Source organism: Myodes glareolus, chromosome 20 (assembly GCF_982192425.1).
Source record: "Myodes glareolus chromosome 20, mMyoGla1.1, whole genome shotgun sequence".
In the NCBI taxonomy this organism is placed as follows: Eukaryota; Metazoa; Chordata; class Mammalia; order Rodentia; family Cricetidae; genus Myodes; species Myodes glareolus.
The window spans coordinates 13,870,603-13,892,231 of NC_142045.1; the positions used below are offsets into that span (position 1 = coordinate 13,870,603).

At 37.9% G+C, this 21,629-nt stretch overlaps 1 protein-coding gene across 4 annotated transcripts in view; it reads left to right on the forward strand.

Annotated features, from left to right (window-relative positions):
* Wdr49 (WD repeat domain 49) overlaps positions 1–17,686 on the forward strand; it is a 128,011-nt gene extending 110,325 nt beyond the window's left edge. For 2 of the 4 annotated variants that reach the window (XM_085682497.2, XM_085682498.2), the window contains 3 exons: positions 2,001–2,104; positions 3,179–3,325; positions 16,529–17,686. In XM_085682497.2, the coding sequence (XP_085538623.2) occupies positions 2,001–2,104; positions 3,179–3,325; positions 16,529–16,659 (382 nt within the window). In that variant the 3' untranslated portion in view covers positions 16,660–17,686. Of the gene's footprint in view, positions 1–2,000; positions 2,105–3,178; positions 3,326–16,528 lie in introns of those variants that run through there. The other 2 variants (XM_085682499.2, XM_085682500.2) reach the window with 2 other exon arrangements.
* Positions 17,687–21,629: the final 3,943 nt, after the last annotated feature.

The following is a 21,629-nucleotide window of genomic DNA, read 5'->3' on the forward strand; positions in this document are numbered from 1 at the left end:
CCCTTTCTTTTGGATCTGACATTCCAGCTTTTTGTTGATGATAACAACATAATTTCTTCTGTAGATGCTTAGTTGAAAGTAGGGTGCCTGTTTCTTGGGGTCCAGGAAGGTTGGGAGGCCAGTCGGAGGTCAGGAAGAGAGGGAGTCAAGCAATGGCCAGAAACATCTGCTTCTCTGTTTTCCTTGCTGGCCAGGTTCCTCCAGGTTTTGGCATGTATAAAATGAGGACATGCTGGAGGAAGAGTGTCTATTGTAGATATGAGGGAGAGTATATGCAGAAGCATCTGGAAGAGGTCAGGGCATGTCAAGGAAGTAATAGACTTAACAGAGCCAGCAGAGAGGACTTAAGAGAAGTGGAGAGGCAGAGACCAAGAAAGGAAGAAAGAGATAACCAAGAGAAAGAGCAAGAGAGGAACACACACATACATACACACACAGGTACACGTACACATACAAACATGCACACACACATATACACACACACATACAAGCATGCACACACATACACACACTATACACACACACTCATTCACACACACATACTCATACTCATACACACACATACACACACACACACTCACACACACTCACAAATAGTTCCAAAACACTAAGAGTTTATATATATATATAAAGAAAACTAGGACTGAGTTTTTAAGAATTATCTCATGATTCCATACTTACCTGTGACAGAACTGGGAATAAAAGTTATCAGGTGGGAGAGTGGTGACCAATGGTCTGGGGATGTGAGAAAGAGATGCAGAGCAGGGGGTCGGCTGGTTCCCATCATTACACATGACATGAGGAGGGTAGGTACATCCATGTCTGCTGGACTTTACATACTTTGAGTGACTTTCAGGAGCAACAGTTTTGTCTGTTAAGCTGGGCATCTATGACAGTGAATGTTAAACTTCTAAAGGTCATTTTCTCGTCTCTGCTAGAGATGTATAGTGGTATAAAATGGTTTCTCTTTTGTATTAGTCAGAGTTCTTTAAAGGAACAGAAGTTTTGGTGTGTGTGTGTGTGTGTGTGTGTGTGTGTGTGTGTGTGTGTGTAATTTATTACAGTGGATTATGAGCTGTGTTCTTATTAGTCCAACAATGGCTGTCTACCTAAAGGAAGACCAAGAATCCAGTTGTTGTTCAGTTCATGAAACTGGATGTCTCAGCAGTTCCAGTCTGATGATGGTATCCCAGACATTGCCTAGAGAGCTGCAGGTCCTCAGTCAATACGGCAAAACAAAGAAATGGATTCTAACCCCAGTCAAGGAAAGCCTCCACTGCAGGGTAGCTGGATTTGCCACTGAAAGTGAGAGCAAGCAGGCAAAATGCAAACACTTCCTTCTTCCATATCCTTTTGTATGAAATATCAACATAAAGTGTGGCCCAGATTTAGGGTAGGTCTTCAAATCAAATGGTCCAACTGATAAAATTCTTCACAGGCATGCCAGCTGTTTGACTCTTGGTTGATTGCAGGTATAGTCAAGTTGACAGCCACGGTTAGCCTGCACAGCTTCCCATATTTCATCTGTAGGAGGTTTTGTGCGTATTCCAGTTCCTTTAAAGTTTTCTTATAGATACATATAGAAGCATAAAATTACTGATCACTTTTGGCTTGGATACTGTAAAAGAAGAGGCATGTTTTAAGAGAGCCTGACAGATGACAACAATGTTTTTTGGGTCTCATCACCTAAACACATGGCGAGGGGAGTGTGAATGTGCTTTTATAAAATCTTTTGTCATTTCCCTTGATTTCACAGCTGGAGAAGAGTCTTTCCCGGCCTTCGCCTATGTATTCTCCTTGCTAGGCTAACAACTGAGTAGTGGCACTTTATTCAAAGGCATAATGGCTTCACTAATTTAATCAAATGTCACTCTCACTATCTACAAACACAGGGATCAATATGTACATTTGGCAAACTTAAGATATTTTGCCATAGCCAGAGAACATCTCTCCAACTTTTTAATTATTATTATACTTTAATTATTTTCTTCCCTTTTCAGATCATTAGAAGAAACAAATTTCAGCCTGAAATATAAGAAGAGAAATATCTATAAGAAAAAAACACATAAACCTTGCTATCATGAAATTATACAGAAATCAGTCAGTAAGTAAACAGTATAGAATAGCATTTTATAGACTAATAGGAATAAGACAAGGAGCTATGTTGTCTACGAGGAATGTTCACTTCATACTAATAAATAAAATGCGTGATTCTATTTTTTTATCTGATGAAGGAGGAGGGTAAGGCCTGGACCTATTAAATAGCATGCAAGGTTTCTAGCATACACAGTAAATGGCAATGGATGCTTGACATCAGCCTGACTCTCAGAGAGTTATTAGGTCTAGCACCAGCAGCATTATGGAACACATTGCAAATGTAAATCCTAGTACATTAATCTTCTTTTCCTCTCTCTCTCAAAAAAAAAAAGTACCTGGTGACCCATGATTTAATATTCTCTCAGTGATGATTCTGATGTGTAACGAAGCTCAAGAACCATGTGCTTAGGGTAGGCCCTGTAGAACAAACACAGCAAGATAGTAAAAGCACAGCTTCTGCCTTCACAGGAATAACAATCACAGAGCACAAAACCATACCTGAATTTAACATTTACTGAGTTCTCTTTCATTGCTCACTTGTCATTTGAGGCAGAAACTTTTTCCCATTCATTCAAAACTTTGCTTTTAATGTGCAGCTCACATAAGTCCCTTTACTTCTTTGCAGGCAAAATAAATAAGATGCTGCTGTGGCTTATGTTACGGTGGAATGAAAAACTACCTGTCAATTCAAAATTTTAGATGTTTTGTTCAAAAAAAAACCACTGAAAAATATATTCCATTTCACAAAGGATATAATTTTCTTGGAGATAAAAGAGAGGAATTGAAGCCTTTCCAAGACTGTAGAATAGTCATTTTCAAGGGAATGTTGTAGAAAATACACAAAATGGAAAATAAACGAAAAGGAAGCCTTGGTTCCTCTTTGTCCTTTGAACAGAAAGGACCCTGGGTTTATTTTCAGCTGTGCTTAGAGGATGCGGTAATCACTGCAGCTGCACCAACTGAGTAATAAGACGGGTAAATTTTAAAAAGTGAATTTGGAAACACATTAGGTCATTTCAAAGAGCTAACGACATTCATTGTGCTTTTTCTCTTCTCCTTCCCTGGACTTTGCTGTTTGAAGGCACCTTTAGGGCTTTAAGCCTTAGAAACTTGAAAGAGCTGCCTGAAGTGAACCAACCTGCATTTCTTCTTGACCCCGACAAATATTTTAAGGAAGAACCAGGGGAAGATGAGCCCCCAATTCCGGAGCTCCCTTTGCTCTCTGAAAGTAAGTCTAGGTGGCCTACAATCACCATTCTTTCTTCATTTGACTCCATTGAAAGGCAAAGGAAATACAGGAGAATAGCAAGAAAACAGCACATTAGCCTGGTAGGTTGCTATGAAACAAAGTGTAGTGCGGTTGTCAAGGTTTACAGCTCTGTGCTCTCAGCAAGAAGAGCTAAATGGCTGCAACACATGAAATGGATATTTTCATTGTGTGGCTGTTCTGCAGGAAGCCTGCCTTGGATACCATGAATCTGTCATAGCTGAGCACCTCTCCTCCCTGAAGAACCTTCATTTTCAAAGCTGATACCAGAGATAGAAACATCATGAGATTTTAAAGAGTTAGAAGAGTCTCTGGCAATCTGGCTCGGTTCTTCCCTTGTCTCTATAAATAGAGGCCACTTAAAGTGCATTGTCTCAGAGGCTCCAGCTGCAGTGCCGGGCTAATAAGAGAGGGCGAGGAAGCTTAACTTGAAATTATACAAGTGGACGGTCTTTGAGGATTTCGAAACGGCATGTGCACAAGAATGCTCTATTTTTCAGACTCTTCTAGGTTTTGCAATTTGTGAGCATTTGAGGAATATTAGTCCAAGCATCTTTCCCACAAAAGGAGCCTCATGGGAATTCAGACAACACAACCCGAAACTGGGTGAGGTACAGAGAAGGCATACTGGATCTCGTTTCCAATAACTGATGGGAAAGGAATGTTTTCAGTTTGTGATACTGAAAGGACTGGAGAAGCATGACAGTGGTCTGAGAACCACTGCCTCAGCTTTCCAGTGCCTCACACAGGGTTCAAAATCATTCATCAACAAGACCTTTGCAGGAGGGAGCTGTGTTCTTGTAGCCACACTTGGAGACAATTTTTGGTTCTCATCCAGAACAGCTGTCATTTCTTATCACTATACTTTCTAATTTTATACTATCACATTGCAAGATCTTCCTTAAACTTCCTCTGTTCTAAATTTGAATACATTTGCTTATTGTCTTGAGGTTTCTTTCCGCTCATTTCTCTTTGAAGCATGTAACATTAAACTTTAAGCCTTTAGGTAATCTTGTTATTTTTCATCAGAATGATCTAACATTAAGAATGAGTGTGTCTGCTGGAAAAATTGGTCCAAGGACAAAATATTTGCTACAGACCAGAATTTGGATCTCCATGTGGTTGGATGTGTGTGCATGGTTTTAGTCTGTAATCCTAGCACTCAACAATTAGGAAAGTCAGAGAGAGGGCATCCTAGGTTAACCTGTAGGGTGAGCTGTGGGTTATGCTGGGTCTGTGTGAAACATGATGACCAAAGTAACTCAGGGAGAAAAAGGTTTATTTAGCTTCTGTTTCTGGGTCACAGTCTGTTGAGGGAAGTCAAGGTAGGAATTAAAAGAGGCCAGGAACCTGAAGGCAGGAGCTAATGTAGGGGTCCCAAAGGAGTGCTCTTTTTGGCTTTATCCTCATGGCTACCTCAAAATGGTTTCTCATAGGACCCATGGCCACAAGACCAGAGCTGTGTCCTCAAAGAAGTGATTAAACTCTCACTTACCTATCGCTAATTTTAAAAAGCACCCAATAGGGTTGCCTACTGCCTTCCTATGGAGGAATTTTTTCAATTGAGATTTCCACCACTCGGATGACAATAGTGTTTGTCAAGTTTATATAAAACCATCCAGCACAAGAAATTAAATATGTGTATGCAGAAAGACCCAGACCACCTACAAAACAACAAAGAGTGTGAATGGCTTCTGGGGAATGATCTCACAGGGTGGCCACAAACATGTACCGTTGCACATATATGCACAAGGTCACAGTCATACACACAAATTCACACACATCTCAACCAAAATAGTTGATCAGAACAGATCCAAGTTAAATAGGCCAAACAGGTAATAATAGTTAAGGAGGCCAGAAAAGAAGGGGTGTGCATATTTTGGGTAGTCATAGAATATGCCTTTAGACTGTGAGTAGCACAGTCAAAAGAAAGTACATGGTGGTCTATGTGGCTGAGTTCCAAAAGGAATGTGCAGAAACCCAGATGGAGCACTTACAGTGCCTTTCAAGGGATATTGGCATTGATTTCTTCAAAAATGAGAAACCACTGATGTGTTTTAATCCATTGTTCTAAAGGATCTACATTATCTCCTCTGTGACTGCTTTGACTTTTATGTCTTGGTGTTATTATCTTTGCTCTCAAGGTACAATACTGTTTATGCTGCCCAGCTTTACTTCCAGGAGCAGCAAGGCTCTATCTGAGACCATGTCCTTTAATCAAAAGATCTTGTTGTAGTATTGTTTTCAATATGAATTGGTACGGGAGAATTGTCTGTATTCTGTCAATAAACCCAAAACAAACAAGCAGCCCCCCTCTCATGTTACAAAATGGCACCCACGTGGATAACTGCGTCCACAAAAAGCCTGAGAAAGCTTGGGAAAGATTAGAGTAAAGCATTTCAGTTTTCAGCTATAGCAGAAAAAAAGCTGCGCTGTTTTAAAATGCTGGCTTTCTGGACCTCCTGCCCGGAAAACTCTGACTCTTTCAAGCAGGCAGTCCGGACTATGGAAACACTGTTGCAGCTTGCTTCCTGGCAAGGACCTTGAAACGCCTTAAGAGCTTTTGACTGTTGTTTTCTTCATATTCCTTAGCAAATTAAAGACCCATGTGGTTAGAAAAGGAGAGATATACAGTAAAGAAAGATTTAAAGAGTAAGAAAACCTCTAAATGGTTTACAGTGTGTTAAAAATATATGCAGGCTTGAAAAGAAAAAGGTTTAAAGCCTTAGAAATAAAAAAGAGAGTAGTTGGGTGTGGTGGTACACACCTTTAATCCCAGCACTGGGGAGGCAGAGACAGACAGATCTCTGGGCGTTCAAAGATAGCCTGGTCTACAGAGGGAGTTCCAGGACAAAGATATGCAGAGAACCTGTCTCAATAAGTCAAAAGTTAAAACTAAAAATAAAAGAAATAGAGGTTAAAATAAAGCCATGTAAAGATGGAAAATACACAGAGAATCTTGATACTGTATGTTATTATGCTCTCTTTTAATTGTTTAAATGCTGAGGAAGGAGCAACAGCTGCTAAAAGATATTTGCTTATAAATGCTACAGAATCAATCCAAGAAAGGTATTTTGAAAATACCTTGGCTTCAAAATTGAAGTCAAAAGGTATGTTACTTTGGAAAAGAGATTTTGCTTTTGTTTCCACAGAAAACGAGAGGCTCTGGATTTATTCAGAGTTAAGAAAAATCACCTTTGATCAAGGAAGGCCACCTGAAAAATCTCTGGTAGGAGCAGATGGCCCAGATGTCTGAGTTCTTCATCCAAAACAGGTTCAAGACTGCTGCCTGAGATGATCAAGACTCACAGGATACTTCAGTCTGGACTTGGCCATAACTCTAAATTTTCTTTAGGTTCCCATAAGACTATCAGCTCCCCCAACCAGCTGGAAGTAGTCTGGAATACTACGTCCACATTCCCAAAAATGGACTATGGATATTTTCCTTTGTTTTTCTTTTTAAAAAAAGAGGGGGAAGTGGTGCGGGAGAATTGTATGTATTCTGTCAATCATGTTTTAAATAAACGCTGATTGGCCAGGCAGGAGGTATAGGTGGGAAAACCAGACAGGAAGTGGAAATGATACAAGGAGAGTAGGAGAATTCTGGGGAGGAGGAAGCTGATTCCTCCCACTCCTGCCAGATCACCGAAGCAGCAGGATGTGAGCTGCCCCACTGAAAAAGGTACTGAGCCACATGGCTAACATAGATCAGAAAAATGTGTTAATCAAGATATGAGAGTTAACCAGTAAGAAGCCTGACCTAATGGGCCAGTCAGCATTATAACTTATAGAAATCTTTGCGTGATTTTCTCTGGGACTTAAACAGCTGGGGGGCCAGGCAAGACAGAACCACAAACAAAACAGGACCTCATGTTACAATGAATTTCCTCATTAACATTTTTTTACATGAGTTTTGGGCATGAGACTCAGGTCCCAATGATTTCATAAGAGTTTTTTTATCCCCTAATCACTTTCCTAGCCCTCCAGTCTGTTTTTTAAATGTGCCTAGCCTCTGGGGAAATTTCTTCATTGCTAAATTCACTTGTTACTTTTTCAGAACTGGGGTTTTATTTCCAGAGCCCACATGTAACTCACAACCATCCATAAGTCCAGTTTCAGGGGATCTGAACTTCAGAACTCAGTAAATGATGCAAAGACCCACACATAGGAAAAAAAAATACTTCTACACATAAAATAAATAAACTTAAGAAAAAATATATATTTAATCAATTATTTAATTAGATTTCATAAATATTTGGGCACATAAATGCATATAGACATACATATTCCATCTTATGGAGTGGGCCTTGAATCCTATCCATTAGTGATTGGTTACTCCCCAGAGTTTTGTTTTGTTTTAAATGCAGTCTTTCTGTTGTTTAGGCTGGCCTCAAACTCCTGAAGTTAGATAATCCTCCTGCCTCACTCTTCTATACAGCTGGCACTCTCACTGTGCGCTTGTGCCTGTTGTGCAGACAAGACTTGTTTAGAATAGTAATTTTACAGTTCTGATCTGCTCACCCTGGGTAATCTTGGATCATTTTTTGCTTTCTGCTTTTATTCTTGATTCTTGGTTATTATTTTATATCTTCTTTGTAAGTCTTGTAAAGTTTCGTTATTCAGGAGAAATTTTAAAAACCTTTATAGACATTGAAGTGAAGACTATTTAGTTCTGTAGAGAGAATTGTGGTCAACATGCGCCAATAAAACTTGGAATTGTGATAGATAGCGCTGAGGTGCAGCTTTCAGTGGACTTAGGGTACTTTTGATTTAGAACTCCCGAGTTAGACGTCTGTCTTTTTAGATAGAGGAATATTGTCCTATAAATCTGGCAAGATGATATATTTCTTTGGTTTTTCACTCTACTGAATGGTCTCCCACCCCTACCAGTATTCAGAGAAAGTGGAAGGGAATACTGGCCAAAGATACTGGGTTTCTCTGTATTATAATATATTGTACTTCCCTACAGAGCTAACAGAACATTTGGAACAAAGTATACACCTCCACCTCAAGACAGGTTCTTGCTTTGTAACCCAAGCTCATCTTGAACTAATTGTAACCCAGACTATCCTGAAAGCCCTAAACTTTACCTTTTTGAGTTCTTGGGATATTTCAGGTTTGGTAATACTCATCAAAAATCTATCTCCTAAAAATGTCCACATATGACCTAAAGAAAACCTTTGCCAAATCAGGTCATCTAGGAAACGTTTCATGCTGATTGCTTCTTTAGTTAATGTGTTCCTCTTTGTTTCCTCTCCATGCCCTCTGATGACTATAAGAGTATTGTTTGTGATTTGCCTGACATTTTCTTTAGCTTTATGTGAGAATAACTGTCCTCTGTCTACCAAATCCTCCACAGGAACAAAATTATTGTTGAAAAAGAAACAGGAAACTTACTTGATCACATTTATTTTGTAGAAAACCTTTTAGAAACAGTGTGGAGGGTGTGTAGAATGGAGCTAGGTTGAAGGCAGCTTAATATGATGATTGAGAAGTGTGCAATGCATCTGTCTTCCACTACTCACACTCGAAACACTTACCAAGTGGCATAATATTTTTTAAATAAAAATCTTAGAAAATAACTACCTTCAAAGTGTTTCTAAGTGTTCGATGAGAAGTATCACCTGCTCCAATCAGACATATATATCTATCAAATTTCAAGTTGAATAACTATTGCCAAAGCAAAAGCTCCTCACTGAGAGAGGAAATGCAGATGAAGAGGGTTCAAAGTTGGGAAATGTCATTTCCAGATTTGGAGACAGGGATATGTCTGTGAACCATCTAGAAAGGAAACTGGCCTTGGTAGGAAAGAAAGAGAGCATGGGGACTGAGTAGCAACACAGCTAAGACATAGTTTAGAATTAATTTAAAGTTTAGGTTCTTTTCATCTAATTTCAAATGCAATATGTGGACATTACAGCAATATGGGCCTTTAGAAATGAAACTCTTGAGAGGATAGGACTCAGAGTAATTGCCCCCAGTAAATTATTAAATAATAATTTTAAGGAAGAATGCCTATTTATAAAGAGAAAAGAACATGAAAACAATAGTGAATTTTATCTGGCAATTGTATTGTAAGAGGCATTTTGCCAGGTACCGACAATATTCTATTACTTTAGATGAGACACTTTCAAATACTTCCTAATCCCTGGTGACTTTTCAGTCTTAGCTACTGGGCTTTTAATATCTTTTTGTATTCTCTGTCTTTATATTTTGGCTCGGAACATCATATGCTCCCTCTCTTTAGCTTCCACGTTGTTCCCAGTGGATTCTCAAACAGTTTGAACTCCCTCTTTGGTATGCTGTATTCCTAGTATTTAAACATTGCAGGTCAGGTTTACCACTAGCTTCCTCAGAACCATTCATACGTATTCTCGGAGTCTTTAAAACTTTCATTGTAGAAAAAGTGCTGTATTAGGGACACTTCAGGGCAAAGTGGGTTTTGTTATTATCGTTGTGATCTGTCAAGACAAATTACAAGAAATAATTAAAGAGATGATTTTATTCAGGCTGTTATAATAGGGAGGACTCTTATTAATGAGGGTCAACTTAGAGGATTGGCAGAAGGCCTGTGCTTCGGCAGAAATGAAGAAGTCTTCATCTGCAAGTCTTTGTAAATAATGAAGAAGGGTAGAGAGGGTGTGTCTCAGTAATGTGAGAGCAGATGGGGTTTTTGTGATTAATTGTTTCTGAAGCACAAAAGAACAATGGGATTTCTAATTCATTTCTGCTATACCAAGGCTCAGTCTCAGGTAAAAACAGGTGTTGTCAGGCTCTGTTTCGTGGATGATGAACGAGTGTCAGTTACTGCTGAAGAAGCCAGAGGAGACCAGAACATCTGAAGCTAACCCCAATGACCAGAGTTCAATCCCTGAAATCCACAGAGTAGAACCAGAGAACTAGCTTCCATAAAGTATCCTCTGACCTTCAATTGCACAGTGTGGAATTCATGCACCTGCTCACATAAACACACACATATGCACACAAAAAACACCAAAATGCAATAAACAGATATTTGGTAAATAGAAACAGACAGTGGCCTCTCTGAACATTATTAGGAATCATATGAAGATTGCCACTTTACTTCATCACCTCTTTTGGACACCAGTCTGTTGTTAAGATTTTTGAAATTGAATGTAGATTCTTCTTTCAAACATCCTGACCACAGTTTCCCTGCCCTCTGCTCCTCCCAGCTAACTGAAGCCTACCTAACTGAGGCTGACATTGAGCAGTACTTTGACAATGCCGCTATAGAACTTCTATTGAGGAGTTCTATTCAGGACATCACAAGGCATGCATAGCGTTTAGAGAGGCAGAGTCTCAGTCCCTGGCCTTGGTTGAGTCAGAATGCAATTTTAACAAGCAATTCTCATGTCTATTATGTACATTGGTGTTAGACAAAGAACAGTGAGTGGGATTTAGAATGTGGCTGGAAATATGGGTGAGGGAGAAGGTTCTCAGAAACCTGAGCTTCTAAGATCATCCACACCTGGTTGTTATGTGCTGTTTGCATAGAGTTATACATCTTTCAGGTCATCTTTGAAAATTTCGCTATTGTCAGTCTGATGAAGTTGCCAATTAGTGAGGGAAAAGAACACCAGATGGCGGCAGATAAACCAGCTTTGTCATTTGTAAGTCAGGACATCATGTTATTCTAGTGAAAAATGTTTTCCAGTTCTTCACAACCAGCAAGTACTTCATTTTCATCACTTGAAAAACACTTTGTGGTTGTCATTATAGAAAATGTTGTCAGACAGCCAGCCATGAAATGGCGTGGTGGGTGAGTTAATGCCACATATTCCTAGTAGGGAAGAATGATTGCAAATCGTTCCTGAGAACATCAGATTTTTATTTTAAGATTTATTCTTACTTACGTGCATGTATATGTCTCGTCTCTCTGTGTGTGTCATGTACATTTGTAAGGCAATGAATCTCCTGGAGCTGGTGCTACAGGCAGCTGGAAGCTGTCCAAGATGGGTGCTGGGAACTGAATTCAGGTCCTCTAAAAGAGAAGCAAGGGGCCTTAAGTGCTGAGACATCTCACCAGCCCATAGATGCAACTTTTTTTTTTTATTAAAAATTTTCACCTCCTCCCCACCTCCCTTTTCCCTCCCCCTCCCCACCTCCCCCTCCCTCTCTAGTCTTAAGAGCAGTCAGGGTTCCCTGCCCCATAGGAAGTCCAGGGTCCTCCCCACTCCACCCAGGTATATAAAGGTGAGCATCTAAACAAACCAGGCTCCCACAAAGTCAGTCCATGCAGTAGAATCAAAACCCAGTGCCATTGTCCTTGGCTTCTCAGTCATTGCTCATTGACAGCCACATTCACAGTGTCCAGTTTGATCACATGCTCCATCACTCCCTGTCCAGCTGGCCTTGGCGAGCTCCCATTACATCAGTCCCACCGGCTCAGTGGGTGGACGCACCCCTCGTGGTCCTGACTTCCTTTTTACGTTTTGTTTTTATTAGGCATTTCTCTCTCTCTCTCTCTCTCTCTCTCTCTCTCTCTCTCTCTCTCTCTCTCTGTGTGTGTGTGTGTGTGTGTGTGTGTGTGTGTGTGAAAGAAAGAGTCAGAGATGGACAGAAAGAAAGAGAGACAAGAGAAAACACGTGCATGTCATAATACATGTATTATGAATGTAGTTCATTCTTTCTTTCTATCATGTGGGTCATGATACCCAGTGGTCAGTCTCACGCCTTTATGCTTGACATCAAGTGTTTTTACCCACTATACTATCTCAGCAGACCCTAGATTTTGATTCGAGGGTTAAATACACAAACTTATGATCATGTGTACCATGAACACCTACACCTTTACCATTGTCATTGAACTCTAGTCTTCACAATGGAAGGATCTCAAAGTGAGTAGGAAGCATTACTGCTTTACTTGTTTATTAGTTCAACAATACCGTTTGTGTTTTTGATTGAATATTAATCAAATGAATGCAAATTATTCTTAAGTACAATAGATTTTTTACTTTAAGAAAGATTTATCCTTACTTAAGTGCTCAAGTTTATGAATATGCCTCTCATCTGAATATCTATATCTATACATATATAATAGTTATATATAGAATATTTGTTTTTTTTTTTAATTAGCCAAAGCCAATACTGTGCTAGGATATAAAGTGTACAAAGGCAGGTAAGGGTTTTCCTCCATTTAATTTATTATTTAGAGGAGACAGGCAGTAAAGAAGTTTTGAGGCTTGAAGTGTTCTTCTGATGTGTTGAATGTTTGGTCCTTGGGTGGTGGAGCTATTTTGGGGAGGTGGTGGAAACTTTAGAGAGATGGAGGAAGTTGGCCACTGGGAACATGTCTTTGAGAGTTGTATTTTGTTCCTGTTTCCTACCTCTGTGATCTTCTACTGAGTAACTATGACCACATGCTCCAACCACCATGCCCTCCCTCTCCACAGGCCCAAGATCAAAGGAGCCGATGAACTAAAATTAATGATCCCTTCCTTAAGGTTGTTTTCTCAGTCTTTGTCACAGCAATGGAACTGCTAACATGATTAAGTTAATAAATCAGAGAGAATCTAAGCCTGTGTGATAATCAGTGTCGTGTAGGAAAAATAAGCAATGTAATGTAGTATCCAAATTATCCAAAAGAGGGTTATATTCCTATGCAGATCCCATAAAGTACCCAAAGTATCTAGAGGAGACCTGACTGAAGTGGCAACCCCACAGGTCTCCTGCATGTCAGGCAAATTCTGAGAAATGGAATCCACAAAGACATTGAGGCAGAATAGTCCAAGCACTATGCACGGAACTGTAAAGTCACTGAGTGGAAGCAAAATTGATGTTTGTCAAAGCCAGAACAAAGGTTGTTGTAGCTGCAGATCACTGAGAAGCTAGGTAGAAGAACAGATTTAATAGGCATGAGAGGGGTGACTTCAAGAGACTATGGTGCCCAGGTAAGGAGTTTCTTTTTTTGAAAGTCTGAAAGGAAGCTCTCACAAAATTCAAAGATCTTTATGACCAAGGAATCAACTAATAATGGTTGTTGCTACTCCTTCTGAGCAAATTGCACTCCAAGATTTTAAGCTGTGTAGCTTTGAAGACAGTGCTTCAGGTTCCTAAGTGGGCTCCACGAAGGCAAGTTGCTTAAAATAAACTGCGTGTTTGATGGCCACAAGCTTCGTTCTTAGGGTTCTTCAACAGACATCAGCCCCAAGTCACAGGAACTGTGACAAATTCACTTCTTTGTCTTCATGATCTCTTACTACCACTCTGTAGTAAACAATAGACTCATGGCAAATATGCTGGTCAGAAGTGAATTGGAGAAATAGAACCAGCATGGGTCTATATTGAGGAGGAGGAGGAGGTTTAGGGAAGGATAGGGTGCCCAAAGCAACTACAAAATATGTAGATCTCAGTCGTAAGAGAAGATGGGCACTCTGGGCAGAGGAGTGTTTTCCTTCTCCTACGAAAGCTTCAGGACCACTTTTATGTGTTCCAAGTGATTAAGTCAGATTCGCCTAAGGGATTAAGCAAAGTTAGGGACTATTATTTGCACTTGGAAAACAGATTCTTAGGGACTTAGGTATCTTGTGTCTAGTCAATGAGCATGCATACATAAAAACAGAAAATCATCAAATTGATGCTAAACAGTTTCAGTAATTTCCTTGTTTTCTTACAAGTATTTCCTCCTTTTTTGTTCTTATTTTTTCTTTTTTTTTAAATTTTTTTATTCATTGTACATACCAACCACAGTTCCCCTTCCCTCCTCCTGCTCCCTTCCACCTCCCCCCAACACAACCCCTCCCCATCCACTCTTCAGAAAGTCAACAAAGCCTGGCACATTCAGTTGAGGTAGGACTAAACCCTTCTCCTTTGCATGGAGACTGAGCAAGGCATCCCACCATATGAAATGAGCTCCAAAAAGCCAGCTCATGCACCAGGGATAGAACCTGGTCCCATTGTCAGGGTTCTCACAAACAGACCAGCCTACTGGCTACATGCATTGGGTTGCCCTCATGCATTGGGTATATTTCTGCCCCATGCGGACTCCCCCGCTGTCAGGCTAGAGTCTGTGAACACCCACAATTTCGCAACCAGTCTGGCATCCATTGTCTCATAAAAATGTTGAACCCTAAGTTTCTCTACCTTCGCTGACGATCAACTCTCGGGTTCCCACCGCCATAGATTTCTAGGGTGCTCTCTAATCCTGTGAGTGTTTTGTTTGTTTGATTGATTTTCGTTTTGCTTCTCTATGAGCTGCCACACTCGCTGCTAATGGGGATGGCCTTAGATTTTCCATTGTGTAATTTTCTTCTCATGCAACTTCTGCCGTCTCAACTGTTGGGACTATATATGAAGAATATTCTTCATATTCTTAAGGCTTCTATTGCTTCTTCCTTTTGAGGTTTTCTGAAATGGTATTTTTTTGTTCGCAAAATATTTCCCTCTCATTTCTTTTCTTGCTATCCAAATAAAGTATGGAAAGGGGAAGATACTGAATTTCATAACCATGCTCATGCTACTAGTAAGAAGTGTTTTATTTATTGTTGTTCACTTATTTTTGTTTCGTTTTGTGTCTTTATCTTATTTTTACCTCTGTTGAGAAGTATATGATGGAGTAGGGTTTGTGGGTAGGTGGGTGGGTAGGTGGGGGGGGGGGGGGGTGGGGGGGGTGTGCAGGTGAGCATGTGGAGGTCAGAGGACACCTCCAACATTGGTTCTCTCCTTTCATCTTATAACCAAACACAAGGGATGGGCTGCTTAGTGTTCTCCTTCCACCTCCCCTTTCACTACTGGGAGAGAGGGATTATAGACACTTATTCTATGTGCAAGCTAGCCTGGATTTGACTCTGTGTGCATTCTGTGGATCCAGACTTTGATCCTCATGTTTGTGAAGCAAGCCCTGTATCCTCTGATTCATCGTCCCAGTCCAAGATATCTAATTTTAAGTTGTTTAGTATTCTTTTTTTTCTTCTCTCAGTATTCCTTGATTTGGCATTTAACATTCTCTTTAGCCAAGCTTCAGTTTTATACCATGTCGCTTCTCTCCTTTACTTTTCTCTCTTATTGTGCTGAGTCCCCCATGACCTTGATAGTAGCTCCTGTTTCTCTGTACTTGCACACACTTTACTTTTTCCAGGTGACAGCCCTGTTCACCTTTGTCAGTCATTCTTCATCTCCATCTTCGCAATAAGTAACTAAAACCCTGTTAGGGTTTCAAAATCTTTTTCAAATATTAGCTAACGCTTTACCCGATTCGTTATGTATTCTTATACAGTATTTATTTATATATGCAATATTTTTGTTACCTGCTTTCTGTTCACATCCTGTTCTAGTGTTTATGATATGCATGGTGTAACCTGCATAAGTACTAATTCTGTTTTTAATCAATTCAAAGAGAAGCCTATGAATTAGCCATATTAGTGTCCTATAGCCTTAGCCCAATACGTTTCTATAATGTCCTTACAGTTCGCATTTGTTGAATGTCAGAATCACACTGGAAGCCATAATTATTTGCTTGATCACATGGCAGAATTTCCTCCCTCTTCTTGCTGTGCTGTATCCACCAGCCATAGGAATAATTTGCCTCTTCCTTTTTTTTTTCTTTATTTGAAGCTACAGATCCCTGCACATCAGCGTGTTTTGTAAGGATGCGATTGCAGATGTATGTGTTTAGTCATTCAGACAGTCAAACTGTGTTTTGATTATTTTAATTCTCTTATTGCAATACAGAATAATTTGTTCAGGGCTTTTTACAAGCCCTTGATAGCTTTAAAGTAGATTAAAAAACAGAAACAGAAAACACCAGCTTCTTCTTCAGTCCTCACCCTTAAATCACCAGTCTTTGTCTTCATACACAAAGTAGTAAGATCTCTCTGTCTCTGTCTCTGTCTCTCTGTCTCTCTCTCTCCCTCTCTCTTTGTGTGTGTGTGTGTGTGTGTGTGTGTGTGTGTGTGTGTGTGTGTGTGAGAGGGAGAGAGAGAGAGAGAGAGAGAGAGAGAGAGAGAGAGAGAGAGAGAGAGAGAGAGAGAGAGCCTTAAGTTAAAACTAAAACAAACGACAAATCTTAGAAAAAACTCTCCTCGGTACAATCTTGGGTCTAGAAACATAGTTTTTCAGACAAAGAAAACTTGAGAGATTTCTCCCTGCTCTTTAACTGGGATTCATACTAAATGTAATTTTCATGTCATTTTCCTCATTTTGTAGCTTTGAAAGCTGTATTTGATGAGAAAAACCTGTTCCCTAAAGAAATTCTTGATCATGAAAGACAAGACAAGCAATTGTGTCAAGAAACAGGTGCTGAAGTGAAGATAAAAAGAAACAAGAAGCAATTATGATCAAACCAAAAAACAAGCACCACTGTGGCATATACCACTCCCAGAAAATGCCAAGAAATATTCAGAATTCCCCTTCTCTTTTGCTTTACCTGTAAACTTCAAGAAACTATGTCTTCAGACTGTGTTTGTTCTGTTTTCACTCAGAATGGTCTCCTCTGTCTAATCTAAGAAGGAATATATGAAAGACTGGCTTGACGTGGAGGAATGCCATTTTGTTTTATCTATGTCAGAAGAAAGTATTTTACCTAGTTGTCCCTGTAATTGCCACTGTAGACAGACATTTAGTGTGTCTTATTATTAATTCTTCATTAACATATATAAAAGTCTAACAAATTAAAAAACTCATTTAAATTATTTAATTTAAGGTTCTCCCTCTTTGTAATTTGTTTTCCTTATTTTAATATTGACAATTAGAGAGTCACAATAGCAGTATGTTTTATTATTTTAAAATATACTTTTAAAATGTTCTTTTAATGTATATGCTTATTTTAAAAGTTTTAGCTGTACACAAATTTACAGTGTACAGTGTTAAAATTTAATGTTCAAATTGGGGATGTCAACATTTAACAGTCAGTAAGTATTTTCAAGTAGTTTTGATTAATATATAACCATTGAACATGTGGATATACACGGTGAGGTTAATATTTCAACACAAAAATTCAATATGTAATAGTCAATTGAGAATAATAAGTATTTCCAAATAAACATTTTAGAATTCTATTTCTGCTCTTATGCCGTTAGAGGCTAATTTGTGAATGTAATCTGTTTCTGTATTTGAAAACTGAGTGGCATACTATAGCCAAACAAATTACAACCTTGAGAAAGAAGCAAAGTGCCTGGACTTTTGCAAAGATATCACTGTTCAAGAAGAGTCACGTAGGCAATGTTTGGTTCTGAAACTTACTGGTTCTCTTTGTAATAAACTTTTCTTTATGTATATCAAACTCTAGGAAACCAGTATTGTTGTAACGTTCTTTATTGTACTTTTCAGAAAAATTAATAAATTCATTCCTATAGTTTCAGTTTATATGCATATTTTTATATTTTAAAGAAGCCTTAAAATATTATGACTGTAAAGCTTTTGAAATAACACTTGCTAGTGAATAATTAATATATGGTAGATAATTTTGATCAACAACCAAAACATTCAATGTATTTAAATCTCATATGCAATCCTTTAAAATTTCTCTATTTTCTTGTTGAATGATGACATATTTCTTCATTATGAAATTGCCTAATGATTAAATTTCATTGTTGGGATCATAACGCTTTTCTTTTTACTTCTTTTTTATTGTTTTTATTGTGTTATACATTTTTCTACGCTCCCTCCCTTTCATATCTGTTTACTTCTAAGATTAAACCATTTATGCCATCATTCTATTTACTTTTGTGGGATATATTTAATGACATGTACTTTAACCAAAGATTTTTTTCATCATTATTTGAGCAAACATTTTGATTTGGGAATGGGAGAAATAGAAAGGTTTTCTGAGGACAGAATTAATTTCTGTGTGTTTATGTGTTTAACACATAATGTGTTTATGTTACTAGTGAGTCAGGTTTACAACTTTACCTTCTCATTGGATGGTAATAATATGAGGAAAAGATACAGGAGGGGTGTGTGTGTGTGTGTGTGTGTGTGTGTGTGTGTGTGTTCCTGTCTGTCTGATGTAAGTGCATGCATATGAGTGTGCTGACATGTTTATCTGAAAAATGCTCTTTACAGAAAATATATATGTGGAATCTATGTAATAGAAAGCTTCAGCTTGATCTCAAATGATTCAAAAATACTATATGTGAATTCAAAGCACATAAACATATCTGTGTATACAAGCGTGTACCTATGTCTATCATTGATTTGTCATCTATATGTTTGCTTATCTATTTATTTTTTAGATTAATCAAGGATATATGTAGTATACAAGTACTGATAAATTGGAGAAACTTAACAGGAGGACATAGATACTGTAGGTCGTTGTACCATACAGGCAAATTAATGTAAATTTGTAAGTATTTTGATGCAAAAATTTAAAACTTAAAAATATTGCTTTGAGATAAAAAATTATTTTACCTGTTATAACAGAAACAAGCTATATCAGGGATATTGCAGACAGTTTTTGCATTGAATGGAATTCTTGATTGAACAATCCATTATTTCAAACCATAACAGTGATTGATGAGTCAAAGGTGGATGATAGTACAGGGAACTTAAATCAGAGACACTTTACAAGAAATTTAAAGGGTTCTTACGATGTGAAGGAGATGTAATTAGGATACCAAATCTTTTGTGACGATTCTTATGTCTCCATGTACATTTGTCTATTACCCATAAGGGCATGCATCCTTCTATTCATTTGAAGTCCAGTTGTAGAAAGCAGAGGCAAGATGACTTGCTCACATGTATACAGGAAAAACTCATTTTACCTTCAGCTTTATCAAGTGGATTCACAAATAGTACAATGGTTAATTAGGCTAAAATTGAATGAGATATCACCTTTTCAGGTCTAATTTAGAAGTTCTTCTGATAGGCACTTCTTATTTCTAACTCCTGATATGATTTTTGAAGAGATTAGTGTAACAAAATCTGTTCCACATAGACAGAACTATGTTCATCCCTCATGAACTTCCTGTCCTATTCTGTAAAAATAATTAAAAGGAACTGTCTCAAAGTACATTTGATAAATTCAATAGATGCTTTAAAGCTCTGAAAATCTCTTTTAATGTTACCACTTCTAATAATTTGGCAAACTATATACAAAAAGAAAAATGAATGACATCCAGCTATTACGTTTTACTATTCTTTCTTACTTTACAGCATTTAATTGTGATAAACAAGTAGCAGGGTCTTTGTCTGTCAAATGCTAATAGCCCAGAGCATTATAACCTGTTTCTGGAATTAACATTTTGATGCAATTATTTAAGAATCATTTTTCTAAAGTGAAGGGAACTTGTCATATTAAAATAAGATGTGTTATGATTTTCAATAGTTGCTTGTAATATGTACATCTATGTCAGATATAATGTAATCCTTTTCTTTTTAGACTATATTCCTTTTATCACTTAAAGTACATGGTGTACACTGACAGAATAAAAGCTGCCTGAAATTGGTTTGAGCTCAAGTGGAAAAATTTAACTTTTACTTTTTTGATGGGTACATACTACAACCAAATGCACTTTGTGATTTTAAAGTGTGCGATTAAGTATATTTCAGTTGTAAATAACTACAAAATAGTTAGAAAAGTGATGAGATTATAGCACTAACTCCGTGCTATTGATGATGTTAAATTTTATATAAAGGCATTTAAAGTTCCATTATGAACATATTTTTTTATTCTCTAGGGTCAAAATAGAATTCTGAAAAGAGATTTGTGGATTTATTTAAATGTAGTGCAGTAATGTTTTATGAACAATAATGCTTTATTGATTACTAAAACACCTTGAATGTGGAAACAAAAATTCATAGTTTTTGCTTTTAACTTCAGAAGAGACAGGATAATGCATATTTTTGTTTGAAATGCTCTGATTTAAGGTCACATTGAATGGTCAAAATAAGACAAAGTAGTTGTCTACTCCTTCTCACGGCAGAAAAGTAGTGATTGTTTCTTGGATAAATCACATTACGATCCGAGGAATGTGCAGACACAATAAGTAGGCAGCTAAGGTTGTGAGTGATTTCTGACTGTTGGTACCACTACATGGGTGGAAGAACTTCGGCCGGTAGTCTTAGAAGTTCTGATCTCTGCTTATGTGTAGAGCAACGTCGAAGGTACTGTTCATGCATTGAACAGTCCTTGTTTGGAAAATTATGCATAGCATCTCTAAATCTAGAAAAAGAACTTTCTGTGGTATGTTAGAGGAAAAATAATTTTTTAATAAAAATATGAAAAAGAGAAAATATAATGTTGGAAGAAACATGTTAACGATTATAAAAATAAAAATTTGGGAATGCTTCTATAACCAAAAAATAGTGATTGACAGACTAGGATGTCGACCAGTGGGAGTACTGTTTGTTAGCATGAGTAATAGCGTGGATTCAGTCTCTAGTGCTGAGAAACTGAAACCTAGCGATTTAGGAGATGATGGTTTCTCATAGTCATAATGCTTCTCAGATCTGTCACTGAGTCGTGATCCTCTTAAAACTTAACTAAAAGTTATTAATAAGGTCCAAGATCTGGGATAAAAATTTTAGAAGATGTAATCACTTTAAGGTATTTGTCTTTAGATGAATATGAACATTATTTCTTTCTTATGGACTTAGCAGAAATACTATTAAATTTTGTGATCAAGAGTGCCATGTTACTGCAGTGAAACACACAAAATTTCCCATTTCTTAGAGGCTATAATGAATGATATATGCATTTAATGCCTTCCTGCCACTGAGATGATTCAACTGAACTATGAAAATGACATAAAACCCATTGAATTATGCATGTGTTTTTTACTGATGGTTAGTTTGCAGAGAAAGTCATATAGAATGTTAAAATCACGTATCAGGAGCCTCGGTGTTCTCTATCAATTCACCTGTGGTTAAGAGTGGATTTTTTCAAATATAATTTGTTAAACCAATAATCTTCCTCAGGTTTTCAGGTAAAACCAAAAAATATATTTTCAACATCCATATGTTTCCAGTGAGTTAGAATGGAACTATTAGACACAGGAAATGCCTCTGACCACTGTGTAAGGTGACGAATTGTGACAGCTGTGGTGTGGATTAGATTTGGCTTTGTTCTTCGAAGTATTCACGATGGGAAGAATTCTTCGCCTGACTCGGAGTCCCATGAGAGTCCGGCACATTTACAGTATCTCCAATTGTTTCCACTTCTAAAAGAAATGAAATAGCCAATGAAATAAGAAGATCACTTAACAATTTTAAGTCTCATTGCCCCTTCTCTTAATCCATTCACACGTCGTCATTGATCATTAACTTGATCATGTGACAACATAGTGCACACCTGGTCTGGTTGTGGAAG